Below are 15,111 nucleotides of genomic sequence, written 5' to 3' on the forward strand. Positions count from 1 at the left end.
CTCTCCCAAGGTTACATGTCTCCCTAGGGCAGCCCACACCAATGACTGCTCCGCCCCCTAGCTTCAATTGCACAATTCTGAAGGGCCATCCCAGCTTCCAAGTCCCTATGGGACAAGCCTCCAAGGCAACAGCATGGAAGGTCAACTTCTCCCTCTGCCCAGTCTTGCTTCCCTCGTCCCCTTTCACGTATCATTCCTGAGAGCCTCCTCCAGCTCCCGCCCCCAATAAACTTCTTGCAGTAAATCTTAGTCTCAGAGTCTGTCGCCCAGGAAATCGACTTATGAAAACTCCAAACACAAATTTATACGTAGTCAGTGCCATGGTTGTGAATTCTAGTGGAAGGCTCCCCAACCCTCACTCCACATAGAGCTATGCTGAGACAGACAAGATTCCTCACTGTCTTCCTGGGCTGGTGGGTGGGTTTATTCCAGTCCACCCATTCCTTGAGGTAAAGTTCTCTAGTGCATTTACTTTATTCTGAGATCTTAGTTTCCTCCACCTGCCTTGTGCCAGCCAAGGCCATTGTTAGGAGCTGAACTGTGTCCCACACACCCAAATACATATGTTGAAGATCTAACCCCCAGTACCTCAGAAGGTGACTATATTTGGAGATGGGGTCTTTAAACAGATAATTAAGTTGAAACAAGGTCATTAGGGTTGGCCCTAATTCAGTATGACTGGTGTCCTTATAAGAAGAGGAGACTAGGATACAGGCACACAGAGGGAAGGTCAGATAAAGACACACAGAGAAGACAGCCAGCTACAAGCCAGGAGAGAGGCCTCAGAACGGAATCGACCCTGCTGACACCTTGACTTTGGCCTCCAGCCTCCAGAACTGTGAGAAAATTAACTTCTTTTGTTTAAGCCACCCAGTCTGTGGGACTTTGTTATGGCAGCCCTAGCAAACTTCTGCAGCCATGTTCCATCCCTGCGTGGACAGCATAACACAGGTGCCTCGTACTGAGATGGGCCACATTCCCACACTCCCACCCAGGGCAGCCTTAGCTTCTGCACTGATGGCTCTGATTTTCATCTCATTCCATTTAGGGAGCAGGGGCTCCTGGGGACTTTGGACTGTCCTTTCTCCAACAGGTCAGTGATGTCCTATCTTGAGCATCCTATGTGTCTCATGTGGGAGGGAAGGTTTCAGGTTATCCATCCTACCCCCGACTGCCCTATTGTTTGCTCTGACATCTATAGAGTTCGCTTTCTCATTAGGCCTGAGGTCTTCAAGGGGACAGACGGATTGTTCCACTTTCTGCATCCTCTGTAGTATCTATCACAACAGACTGTCTTTTGCCAACAGGAGCTCACTAAGGAGTGGATGCACACATCCACCAGCTGGAAGGAAGAATGGGCCATTAGGCATGAGAAACGGTGGAAGGTAAGGAACAGGTTCCTTTATTGGGGGAAGGCGGGTTCTCTCCCTCCCTCTGGCTTCATCTGTTACTTCCAAATCGCAACACGCCTGCATTTCAGCCGTCAGGACAGGGCCCCAGACAGAGAGGCTATGCCAGAAATTCACCTCCAATACGCAATTCCCAGAGGACCAAATCAGAGCCCTGGAATACAAGCAGACCAGAAAACCCCTTCTTGTCCAACTGGCTAACAAATACAACTGGAAAGAGACAGAGAGGCAATAGGAAAAGCCCTCACAAATTTCTTACAGGGCACTGGCCCTTTTCCTAGCAGAGCCCAGGGCCCAAGTGAGAAGGGGCAAGGACCCACCAGGCCTAACGAGGTGAGTCCAGCTGGGGCTCACTGCCCAGCTCCCCTGAGTCACTGCCACGGCTATGCGACAAGGACATACCCGTGCGAATGTACCCTGGCCACACTTTTAATTAAACGCTGTGTGCAGAATGCAGACAGAAGGCAGGCAGAACACACAAGCAGCTGTTGAGACCCCTCCTCCACTCCCAGCTAGAAACAGCCACTCATTGTGAGCACGGAGACTCAGGAAGATGTGCTCTCCTAACAGTGATCAGCGAGTCCCTGTCAACAGAACCCTGGATCCCTCCATCCAAGAAGAGGTGGAGAGAGAGGGGAGAGCAGGGGAGTGGGGTGAGTAGGGGGAGAGAATGGGCTCCTGCACCCCCCCATTTACAAAGTTGAAGCAGTCCCTGTTGCAGCTTTTCCCCTTGTTTCCTTTCACTTGAAAAAGCTGCTACTCCTTTGTCTGGAATCTTCACCTACAAACATACATCCTCAACCCGCTGCAGCCACGGTGGCCTTAGCAGGAAGACAGATATCAAAAATTACTTCAGTCCAAGCAATATCTGAGTGCCTACTGTGTTAGGGGCTGAGGATACAGACTGGAGAAGAGAGGGCCCCCGACTCGGAGGCGTGTATATTAGTGCAAAAAGCAATAGTGCCATTCAAGTATTGCGTGTCAAATTTCTGATTGACAGGTGCCCACGGGGCTATGGGAACCAAGGGGCACTTAAATCAGCCTGGAGGGCTAGAGAAGGCTTCCTGGAAGAGGTGAGCTTTCATCTCCATTGTAAGAGATGAGTAAAGTTTAGCTAGAAAACAAAGTGTGGGGGTCAGAAACAGAGGCATGGGAGGCCAAGGGAAGAGGAGGTGCACGGGTTTGGGGCAAAGAGCAGGAGGCTGCATTTGTGGGCTCAAGTGAGAGGGAACTGGGAGATAGGAGGACACGAGTCCAGCCACGAAGGCGGAGCCAAGAGGCCAAGATCACGAAGGCGCCTAGTGGTAAGCAAGGGGGCCTGACAAAAATACTATTCCGTAGTCCACGAGCCACCAGTGAGCTAGGGCGAGGGGAGTGAGCGGGTGACAGACACAGAATCTCTGAAGACCTTATCATGAGGGTATGAAGGAGGAACCAGAGGCAGGCAGAGCTGTCAGGGTAAGGTTCCCGAACCACATTTCGGCCTGTTCCTCCCTCCTGGTTTCCACCTCTCAGAAGCAGCATCCGTAGTTATCACTCACCCAGCACACTTACGGGGAGCAAGTTATCCCACCGAACACCCCCAGGATGTGGCTCACAGACTTCCTGCCCACATCCCCCTCCCTGGGTCACTGGGTCAGCAGCAGCAGGCAGACGGTGGCTGGGAGATTGTCCCTGAAGATTCTCCACATCTAATCCACTTCACACAAAACTGGGGAAACAGTAGCTTGTGAAGAGGCCCGTGCTATCTGAAAGACCAGCAAGGATAAGACAGCACATCTAACATAGGTGGCAACCAGAAAGTGTACACAGGCACCACGACTGGTCGCATGAATTTTTTTTTTTTTTTTCTAGGAAGATCAGCCCTGAGCTAACTACTGCCAGTCCTCCTCTTTTTGCTGAGGAAGGCTGGCCCTGGGCTAACATCCGTGCCCATCTTCCTCTACTTTATATGCGGGACGCCTACCACAGCATGGCTTGCCAAGCGGTGCCATGTCCACACCCGGGATCCGAACTGGTGAACCCCGGGCCGCCGAGAAGCAGAATGTGTGAATTTAACCACTGCGCCACCGGCCGGGCCCCAAGAATTTTCATAATGTGCATATACGGCCTTTATCAATTTTTATCAATAAAAATAAATACAAGACCAGCAAGCTACACAAAGGATCATTCTACAAGCAGAATGCTAAGCTGCATGTTTAAGTCTTTGGTTCATGGAAGTATTTCGGGGGTGGAATCTTAGAGACACAGGCACGAGTCCAGGGCCTCACATACTCCATTATCTAATGGAGGTGGGGCACAAAGGGAAAAACTGGTGAGGAAAATACACAGTACGATGGATAAAACTACTCTGGGGGGATGAGCCCAGGCGGTTGGTGAGGCCTCTTTGAGGAGCTGGCCACGTGGATATCCACGAGAAGACGAGCTTGGCCAAAGGACGCTGCTCCTGAGAAGTTGGGGTGTCTGAGCAAGTGGGCAAAGGCCAGGTGAGGCTGGACCTTTCAGGCCATTGTAACTGTTTGGATGTTACTCTCAGGACACCAGAAAGCCACTGGAGGGTCTTATGTCTTTTCCACCTCACAATGTGTCAGTTGAGGGAAAACCTAAAAAAGTTCCCAGGCATGTGTTGTTGAGTTTCTAGAAAAGTTCTGTAATTTCATTTTATCCATCTCCCAACTCTTGGCCTCACAATTTAAAAATAAAAAGAATAAGTACACACATTCTACCTTTTTTTTTTTTTATTAAAGATTTTTTTTTATTTTTTCCTTTTTCTCCCCAAAGCCCCCCGGTACATAGTTGTGTATTCTTCGTTGTGGGTTCTTCTAGTTGTGGCATGTGGGACGCTGCCTCAGCGTGGTCTGATGAGCAGTGCCATGTCCGCGCCCAGGATTCGAACTAACGAAACACTGGGCCGCCTGCAGCGGAGCGCGCGAACTTAACCACTCGGCCACGGGGCCAGCCCCCACATTCCACCATTTTTAAGAGACAAGAGTTTACACTAAAATCAAATATATTATTTTAAAAACCCTTCATATAAAAAGAAAATCCCCCCTTTTTGGAAATTCTTTTAAATTCTTAAATCTATTGACTCACTAAATTTTTCAGTGAGCTTTTTCTGAGAAGATCTTGGTTTGAAGTAGTTTTTTTTTTTTAATGGAGCTGTGTATCTTAGAAAAAGTTTCCCCTGAGAATGTCAAATATATCTTCATTCTCACAGAAGATGTACTGAGTGCCTAAAAATTAACTTGCACTCATTCAAACCTCAAAAAACAGTCAGAATGCATTTTCCCAAACCATTCTAACAAAGGCACCAATGATGTCAAAACCCTGAGTTTTGAAAGGGAACTTCTGTTCTCTTTCTAGCCTTATTATTAAAACAGACATTTTTTTAAGGCTTGTTCATAACAGGATTGCCATTTTCCATGCTGCCTACCGATTATAAACAGAACCAATTTTAAAACCAAACTAGGGCTCTCTCTGAAATATTCAAGATGTATTACCATCTGGTTTTATATCAGCATTTTTAACAGGTCCAAAATCTCTACATTAGAAAGTATTATCAAAAATAGTTCATATCCCTTTCAAATCGCATATTCCTTTCAAAACACTTTCAAGTCACAAACTTTGAAAGTTCACCTAATTTTTCAAACTAGACCAGACATGTGAATGTCAGCCAAAGTTACACACATAATTGATTTAACCCAGATAAGTCAATAACACTGACCAGGTCTTTTGGAAACTACTGATTTGAGAAAAGACAGCATACCTGATTACCTGGTGGTTTACAGGAGGTGAAGGTAACAATTTTTATTTTGCAATATATATATTATAAAAAATGTCAATCTTTCCAGTTAACTGAGAAAAGAGGTGTCCCCAAAGCTTAAACATATCCATCACTCTCATTTCCAAACACAAAAGAGACAATAGCATTTCTTCAGAAGATGCTCAGCTAAAAATCAGCATCTATGATCAAAGAGAAAATGGCAGGTAAAGAGTTAAAGACAGGAATTGGAACTGACCCCAGCAGATGCAGCTCCAAGACAGCATCTTAACAAGAGAAGGGCCATAAAGACCATCCAATTGACTCAAAAATTTTTCAGTTGTTTATAAAATAAATGAAACCTAATCCTGGTATTTAAACAAACTTTTAGATGAAATTCATCTTTTTCTAAGAAATATTTTCTTTCCACCTAAAAGGAAAAGTTTTTTTAAATCTCTCTCAGTTCATTCATTTAATATTCTTGAATATTGGTCCCACACAAGGATGGATGCTCTTCCTGCCCCCAGAGTTTCCCATCCAGCAGTGGCAAGAAGACACGACAATAAATACAGTCTTCTCTTCCCCATGATTATCACCCCTTGTCAAAACACACACACATACACACACGCACACACATGTCGGCACACACTCTGAAAACTCTCCATCTCAAAGCATAACATGCAGTGAGTTACTCCACAGCAATTCTCTTAAGAAACACTAATTGGTTCAACCTGACCATTGCATCGATAGGACAGAGGTGCACCAAGCCAAACCATTCCATTTCATCCCATCTGTCTGTCAACCACCTCCTTGGAAAATAAGACTTGAGCTCCTTCTGATACTTTTTAAAAAATACATTTATCACTACTTCTGAAACATACAATTTTCCTTTAGATACTAATTTAAACATAACTTCAAAAGCCAGCTAATATTGCTCAATCCCTATTGATTTTCTTTCCATTCAAGACTACAGATAAAATTGCACAAAAGTCTGTCGACATATAAATGATGCTTTAGGAAGGATGTTAAATATTTCATATTACAAATACATTTAAGAAATTACAGGGTAAAACCAAAAACCCTAACAATACAACAAGACAGCCCATGGGTTTAAAATATGCAAGACACACACACACACACACACACACACACAACTCTGTATAAAGTGGGGGAAAATACAGTTCACCTTCTACATTTTTTGTTTTAACTACACCAAAGCAAGTTGAAAGTCACTTGGGAACAAACTGAATATACTAAAGAAAATAACACAGACCATAATATTATATGCCATATGCCAACATTTTATAGGCAAGAAGTTAGAGGATTTAAATACTTGCTACAGTAAAGGGGTAAAATCGTTTTCAAAAAAAAATGAAGACCCTTTTCACCAAGCAACATTCTAATTCCATACGCATTATGCAACAGCCTTTTCCTAGTAAAGGAAATGGCACAAAATTTTCAAGATAGCCCCACTGATCAGGCATAACATGTGAAAGCAAAATTTCCTTATAATTTTTCCCCATCACAAGATTAAGCACATCAGGTGTAGTGTTACTCTCCCAAGGGAAAGGCTTCTCCAACATTTCTTCACATTCAAACACCCACATGATAAAGTCCTAACAGCTCTATTGCACCGACTGACTAACTATAACTCTATTTGTAAATCACCCCCCTGCATTCCATTCCTCTTTCTTCACATATGTAAATTATGGTGTCTGATCCAGAGCCCACCACCAGCCACCACAACTAAATTATCCTCTGGGGACATCAATCTGGCTTGTTATTCTTGTTTCAGCATAAAAAAAAAGAAGAGAGAGGAAGGAATAGCTATTTTCAGGAATCAGAATTCCTCTTGATTAGATTTCTGGCTCACTGGTAAATGTTTATACCCTGAAATGCATTACCCTCTGCTTCTAAATGTTTGGCCTTTTTTTAGAGCCAAGATATGGTACAGTGTTTCCAATATAAATTGCTTCACGTAACATATGCCTAGTTTTGCAGGCAGCATTTGGTCAAATTCTAATATGCCCTCTTGGGAGCCAACACCAATTCCAGCAGCAGATCTAACTGTGCAGAACAGAATTTTAAACAACACACACAGCGCCCTGTCTTCCAGTGGACATAGTCCCTTTTTCTGCCACTCTGAGGGTTGTCACATGAGACACCTTGTATGACACTTATCACTTAGAATATAGATCCTTCTGTTAAGGTAATAAATTAATCACAAAATACATTCCTCTTTTCCCCAGCATAAACAAAACCATGGTTTCTACCAAAGTTGAGCTGATGCTGAATGTCACTGCTTAAGCTTGTGAATCATTGCATGATTAATAAGAATAAATAGCACATGCACATTTCGATAGGCTGCAAATGTTAGCTGAGAAAACGCATGTCCTAGGGCTTCCTAACCCCCAAACCGGATTATCCAGGGGCAGAAAGTGTTCAATTGTCTTAGTTTATCTTGATTATAATAAACCTTGTTTCCATGACCACTGAAAACTTGAGGACCCTCCCATTTTTCTTTCATAAAAATACATGCACATGATTTTATTCCAAACCTTATACAGATATAATTGGGGAAAAGGAAAGGATATACTGAATATTGCATTCATCTGGTTGCAGTAGGCTCAAAATACGAATCTTAAGGGTATACATTTTGTCCCATATCAGCCCAAGCTGAAGGCATCCAGCAAACGAATATTGTCACTATTCAGCTGGAAGCCGGAATCTACTTCCATAAACCCAGATGGTTATGGAAGAGGAGAGCCAAGGCTCTGAGTACCACTCTCCATTCTTCTTAACCACCTCTTCCTTCTGCAGAGGAGAGAAGCCATTTTACTAATTTATACGTACCCTGACTATCCAACCATCTAAGAGAATTTACTCATCAATAATAATCAACTAAAAGCAAAAGCACATCCCACAGGAGTCAGGGAATAAAACAGGCAACACCAGCACGTATTGATCAGCAAGACCCCCGGATACTCACTAAAGGCAGCCACTGCCAGGGCCAGTGTGACAATAATGGAGAACCAGGAGACCCACAATGCCTTCTTTCTGTAGTTCTGAGCTTCGTGAGGTTTTAGTCGAGTGCTGCTTTCTAACAAGCCTGACAAAAACAAGGAGAAAAGGAAGTTAGACATTTCCTTATTAAGAAACCCACAGCCAGAGCTATACTCTCTTATCCAAGGATTGCAAACCAACAGCCCATGGGCCAAGATGTGTTTTAACAGGAGAGTTCACATGGAAATCAGGCTTTCTGGCATCTGTTGAAAGATCATAGGCTCTGGCAACATCTGGCAAGTGTTCCTACAGGGTAACAGCAGCTGTCTTCTTTATAAGGACCCTGCAGACCCCACCACTCCCTGACCTGATGTGTGACCCCAGCCATCCCGCTGCCCTGTTAACTCGCTTGGCTCAGGTAGGTGCTGCTCCTAACAAGGCCCTTTCGTTAGGAAACAGCTGGAAGAGCCCACATTTAGTTGGGCCTTCAGGCTCTTCAGCTGTGGGCATTGATTTGCATTGATCCACCAGCACGGCCCCAACTGGTGGACGGGTTTTGCCCAAAGCAATGAGTCGGAGAAGAATATAAATGCCCCTCATTGCTCCCTCGACAATTAACAGGAGGAGAAAGGACCATTTCTCTTTAACCACAACCAACAACAGCCGCCAGACCTAAATTACATACCATGTTTTCTTCCCTCTCCTTTCTGTTCTATAGTATCCACCCATTTGTACCAAGCATATATCAAAAAATTCTCACAACATTAAAGGGGAGTAAACCTGCTAAAGCGGGAGGCAGCTTCCCAGACAGGCCGTGTGGAAGAAAGGTTTGATTTTTGTCTCCGGTGCTTTCCACATGGAGAGCCCTCGACGACAACAGGAACTCATGGTGACTCCCAGGCAAAGCCCAAGCTTCAAGTGCCTTAGGCGGAAGACTAGCCCGTCTTCAATATGATCCTGATTTACATTTTTTCTTCTCCTTTGAAAACAGATTATATATGGCACCTCTTTGTGGCACAGAGAACCAAATTCTCAGTCATGCATTCTACATGAACAGGAGCTTACGACACCATCTCGGGCTAAACAACACACAATAGACCTTTCAGAGGTGGCGCAACCTCATCACAACAGCTCCAAAGGATGAAGAAATTGGGAGTCAAAGCTTCGGCACCGCACTCATTTGCAAAACACCGCCCAGCGTGCAACAGATCACACCTCTGCCTCAGGTAAGAGGCACCGGCCCTTTAGACCGACTGGACACCTCGCTAAGCCTGGCTGCTGAAAACTGCATCCTGTTCAAATTTATAACAAGGACCCTGTTAAAACTTCTCAGTTCCATTTACTACCCAGACTCGAGCAGCCTAACAAGTCCTGAACAAACCAAGAAGAAATATCGAGAAGGCTGCTTAGTGAGCCCAGTTTATAGCCCAGAAATTTTTACATAATCAAAACCTGTGGACTTACACAGGCTCACAAAGTAGATGAGATTGCTAAAGATAGGTGAAAATACCATCTCCATTACCGCCCTGTAAAAATCTCCCCAAGCTTTCCCCAATAAACACACTTGGATGGAAACAAGAAAAACCTCTTTTGTCAAATTCAAGGACAAGTGATTTCAAACTAAAATCCCTTTGTCTACTTTTTTTTTGTCCCTTTCATTACTTCTCTGCTGCCAAAAAATATCCCCTTCTAATTTTCAACTAGGATCACTCCTGTCTTCAGTTAAAGCGACAATCTAGAATGAGCAGGTCCCACACACTCCCAATAATTTATTTCCCTTTTCCCAAACGATATAAAAATCTTCCTTTCATCCCGGCCCATTGATTTTCAGAAGTGAAGCTGTAACATTTAAGTACTGACTCAAATAAGCAGTCCATTTGCTGAGTATTTTGACAGCAACCATTTCGAGAGGTTTATCCACTGAGGATAGAAAACAAAGTTCCTTTTAGAAATAGATTTAATTTTCTAAGAGAAATGCAATGATCTGAGTTTTCTATTCTGCCACATGACATTTTTCCTTCCAAAGCCAGCTGTTCCCAAAAACATGACTGGACCACACAGACCAGTCTACACACCCCACCCCACAGTGGGCTGGCACTCCCCTGGACCAGTTTGGAATGACGGTCCCTGTGGGCTGCACTGCCCCACCAAGGTGGCAGCTGAGGCCTCTCAGCATCAGGACTGGTGGTTCTTCCCCAGATCTGATCCCGTGTGTGCCTCCCCCACGAGACGTTTTAAATTTAAAAACTGGAGTAAAGGCAATGCAGGACTGTCCAAGAAGGGAGGAACTTGCCCATTTCTCTCCGACCTTTGCTTGTTTCCTGCTGGTTTTCCTTTCTCAAAATATAGCCAATACCAACAACGGAAAACCTGCCACTCCTCAAAGGGAAGTGGAGTATAACGACCTACACAGACCCTGCTCATAAATGAACAGTCTGCAATCAGGCGCCTCCACTTCTGCCCCCATCTTGGCAGGCAAACCATGGAGATATGGTGAGAATTCCTAACATTTTCAGGAAGCCGTGCTTCAAAGGTAGAAGAAAGGCAGCACAGCCTAGAGAAGCTAAAGCATGGCTTAGATCTGCATGCTGGGCTGGGTCCTTCCTACGCAGAGCTGGCCTCCACATTCATATTTCTAATCTCACTCAAATTTCACACATTTGTAATTTTGACTGATACTTTATTGTTTGGGGGTGGGGGAAATGCAAATATATGTGGGGAGATTGAAGCCATCAGTCATTTCCATGCTAGTATGAATTAGTCCCAATTGCTTTCTCCTAAGAGTTAGTCATGCTTGGATTCTCTGAAGGAAGGGGAATACTCATTAGATGGGAAAGTAGTAGGAAATGCTGCAGCCTCTGACATGCTAAGGAGGCTGAGCCCTAAGGCTTAGGGCAGAATGATTGGGAAAACACTTATGGAGAGAAGAGCACGTATTAAAAGGGAAGGGGTGGAAATGCCTAAGACAAACTTGGCGTGTTTTTTGTGTGTTTAGCCCCTTAAGGTTTGCTCCCTGAACTACAAGCCTCAGCCAAATGGCACTGCAGTTCCTGACAATATGAGCTAGCTGGGTTTCTGGGAACCAGCCCACAACAGTTCTAAGGGTAAAATATCTCTCAAGTCCCCAAACACTGGATTATAAAGCCAGCCTCTGATCGGAGTTAGATACAGTCTGTAACAAGGTCCTGCTAGCTTAGAAGGAAGTTAGGACAAGAGGGAAGTCCAAACATAGGTACACCTCCAGGGTGCCCGCCCCCGACACCCCCTGTAGGTATTCAGGCCTAGAAGAAAGCAAGCCAGGCATGATGGAGAGATGCACAGCAGGCAACTGCTGAGGCTTCCTCCTCCCCAAATCCTCTCACCATCAGGAAATAGGTAGCAGCAATCCAACTGCTCCCAAAGGATACAAAAACCGCTATTGGAAAGATGCAGCCCCAGAAGAAAAAATAAAGCACAAAAATTATAATAAATCTCCCCAGGTAACCCTCTGATTTATTCAATAAAAATGACTCATTCATCATTAACTCTTTGCCATCAGGAATAGGTCAGACAAAAGAATGTCACACTGACTTTCAGCTTTCAATGCCACACAGCACTGGGTTCTTTGGGGGACAAGGCTCATCCTAACAGAGAGGCTGTGTGTGGTATGCGATGCTTTCACACAGTGACAGTTTATGAACACTGAACGCTTTCACGCCATAACATAATGGAAAATGAAATCCAGTTGACCAGTGAAAAATAACCTTAAGAAGGAATTCAGAAGGGCTTTTCATACTTGAGCATGAGCTACAAAACGATGCTAAATATTAACTCACCCTAGCACTTTTTCCCTCCTGTCATCTCGTGGGGTGGGGAGACACAGGCCAGCTTTTACAGATGACCTGCAATGCTACAAAAATAAGCTCAGCCCACAATTTTGTCTTTCTTCAATACAAAATGTTTAAATCCTACAACATCAGTTGCCGAGGGAAAGGTAATTAACGCGACCTATAATAAAACTATGTTTTGCTGGGTGCTCGTGATGTCAGCAATCAGCAGCTCTAAAATGCTATCTAGTGATGTGAGAACAGGAGGAGAAACTGCAACAAAGGTGCAGAACTCCTTGCAATTGGAGCGGCTCCAGTTCTCGCCGAGCATCTCTGCCGATTCTCTGAGAACTGCCGTTTCCATGCCATTCTATTTCACACGCTACCGTTTAAAATTTCTAAGAGGAAAGAGATCGTGCATCCGAACACTAAACTGGAATAAAAATGTATAGGAGATACTAAGAATAGGACAGAAACCTGCTAAGACTAAAATATAAAAATCCGCCACAGCCAGCAAAATAAGGCTTCCAAGAAATGGGGGTGGAGATGGCGATGAGCCGGCTTCCCCGGAAGGGCCTGGCTGCAAGAATCCCGCTTCGGCCACTAGCTGGTTTCAGAAGAACCACTGAGACTTTTTGAGGGGGCCGACTTGGATTCAGCAAGAAGCAGAAAAGGTGTAGACGTGGCCGTGGCCAAGAACAAGGTTCCCTCTTAGCCAAAAGGAAACGAGGAAGGGAGGGAAAGAAGGATGTAGGAGGAGGGAGACAGAAATGAACAGGAATCTCTCCCGTTTCATGCGGGGAACTCAAAGGGACACCGGCTGACGGTCGGAAGGTAGGGTTTGGCCTCCCAGGAAAGGGACGTTTGCGGGGCTCCGGGGCAGTCTCTTGGGAGGGGTTCTGAAGGCGCTGGAGACGCGCGCTCTGGGAACCACCAGGTTTCAGTGGCATCCATCCACATGAGCTGAGTGGCCCAGACCCAAGTGTCCCAGTCCTCTGTCCCCGTGATCAGACAGCGGGGCAGTGACCCACGGTCAACTGGGTCCCCTGTAAGGGAGGGTCGGGGGCCTCTCGACTCCCCTTCGCCGGGGCGGGCACCCTGGCGGCCGCCGAGTAAACTCCTCGAAGCTAAAACCGCCGTGGGAAGTTCTCCCGGGGAGCCAGCGCGGGTCGCAGGGGGCTCGGGAAGGAGGATGCACCGAGCTCAGGTCCCTCCGAGGTGAGCAGGACCGGCCGTCCCCCGGGAGCGCTCGGCTCGAAAGCAAAAGAACGCCTCCCGCAAACTTTTCCAGTGGGCGCCGGAGGACCGGAGGCTGGCGGGGAGGAGGGCGGGGGCCCAGGGGGGGGGTCGCCCAGGTGGCAGCCCGCTTCTCGGGTTCCGGGGAAGGAGCTGCTGCCGCGGGAGGTGGGGCCGCCGCCCTGCGCTCTCCGTGCCTTCGCGGGGAAGTCCCGGCTCCGCGCCCCCGCGCGCGCCGCGGCGCGAGCCCCCGCCCGGCCCGGCCCAGCCCGCGAGCGGGGAGAGGCGGGCCCGGAGCCGCGGACCTAACCGCGCCGCCCGGCCGGGGAAGGGACCGGCCGGGGGAAGGAGCCCAGGGCGGCGCGCGCTCACCTCGATCCTCCAGCCCGTCGCTGAACTGGCCGCTCTCGCTGATCCGCAGCTGCCGCTCCTCCTCGGACTGCGGCGGCTCGCGCGCCGGGGAGCTCAGCGGGCCCGGGCCGGGAGCGGCGGCCAAGGGCGCACGGCCCCGGGGCGGCGGCGGGACGGCGGGGCCCGGGGCGCTGCGGCGCTCGCTGCCCGCGGCCGGCTCCATGGCGCGGGGCGGCGGATCCCGGCGGCGGCGACGAGTCAGAAGTGCGAGGCGCGGCGGCTCGGAGCGAGCGGAGGGACGGACGGACCACGCGGAGAGGGAGGGCGGGCGCCGCGGAGTGGAGGTGCGCCGGCTGTAGGGGGGCGGGGGGTGTCGAGAAGCCGCGCGGCTCAGGCGGCCGGTGGCGGAGGCTGGGGCCGCGCTGTCGCCGCCGCGCTCCGCCCCCAGGGGCAGGTGCGTGCGGCAGGGACCCGCCCCGAGGCCCCAGCGCCGGTGCCGGTGCACCGAGGCCGGTGGGGAGGGAGGGATCCGGCCGGGCCCAATGCTGGGAGGCTCAGGGTAGAGGGACTACTGGGGTCGCGGGGACCAAAAGGCGCCTCGGGCAGGGCCTGGTGAGGGTGTGGCGGGAGACTGCTCCACCCGCGCCGTAGGACGGTACCCAGAGGGGACCCCTCGGACCCGATTCCTCTGCCGTCCGGGGAGCCAGTGGCCGCGCTCGGGCAGGAGAGCGGGCAGCGCCCTAATTTGGCATCTTTCTCCTCTGGAGCTGCACAAGCTTCAGAGGCTGTGCATGGTCTCCTCTGGGGCTGCCATCCTCTCCGCTCATCCCGAGAAAACGATGTTCACCTGTCCCCAAGCCCGTGCATCTCGGACCTTCTTCTAGGATCTTTGACTGCCCTCCCAATTGTTCCCTCCACTCCAACTTAAGGGGACCGGGTGTCCTTGGGGCCACAGGGCGCTCTGAAATATGTCTGAACCCCAAAGCTCCCCCACTGCCACTATCCCTGGGCCTTTGTCCCAGCCAGTACCCCATCAGCTCGCTATTTCCCCTCTGAGTATCCAAATCTTGCCGTTTTTGAGGACTCGAATCGAACCCTCCCTCCTACGAGAAGCCTCTCCTGGCCATCCCAGGCGGCCGATGGCCCCACCTCTGGCCGCGCCGAACTGGTACCCTTGCGCGGTCGGGCAAGTCTCCGCAGCGAGGCCGCGCCTTCGTCCTCTCCGGGCCCGCGCCCGCTCCCTCGTAGCTCCGAGAGGTGCAGAGGCGGACCCGCCATTTATCAAATTCAGCTTGAATTTAATGGTATCAACACCCAAACTCTAGAATCTAGATTTCGTCTTTAGATGGATATCAGTCTTTAAATTTAATGAGTCTTGTAAATTGCCAATTCCTCATTTTAAAGCCTGCCTACTTTGCGGGGGGGGGACGGGGGCGCGGGCACGTTGTTTTTTGAAAAGTAACCGGTTTCCTCTCTCATTCTCGCTTTGCCTGCGATCGAAACCGGAGTGGGATTTCAGTGCCTTTGTGGTGGAGTGCAACATCAC

At 48.4% G+C, this 15,111-nt stretch overlaps 1 protein-coding gene across 1 annotated transcript in view; it reads right to left on the bottom strand.

Annotated features, from left to right (window-relative positions):
- Nucleotides 1-13,967, bottom strand: part of TMEM163 (transmembrane protein 163) — a 226,890-nt gene extending 212,923 nt beyond the window's left edge. Inside the window, exons 1-2 of the mRNA XM_070581236.1 lie at nucleotides 13,587-13,967; nucleotides 8,159-8,278 (exon numbers count right to left, since the gene is read on the bottom strand). Coding sequence (XP_070437337.1) covers nucleotides 8,159-8,278; nucleotides 13,587-13,788 — 322 coding nt within the window. The 5' untranslated portion in view covers nucleotides 13,789-13,967. The remainder of the gene's footprint in view (nucleotides 1-8,158; nucleotides 8,279-13,586) is intronic.
- Between the last annotated feature and the right edge of the window lie 1,144 nt (nucleotides 13,968-15,111).

Source organism: Equus przewalskii, chromosome 17 (genome assembly GCF_037783145.1).
Source record: "Equus przewalskii isolate Varuska chromosome 17, EquPr2, whole genome shotgun sequence".
NCBI lineage: Eukaryota > Metazoa > Chordata > Mammalia > Perissodactyla > Equidae > Equus > Equus przewalskii.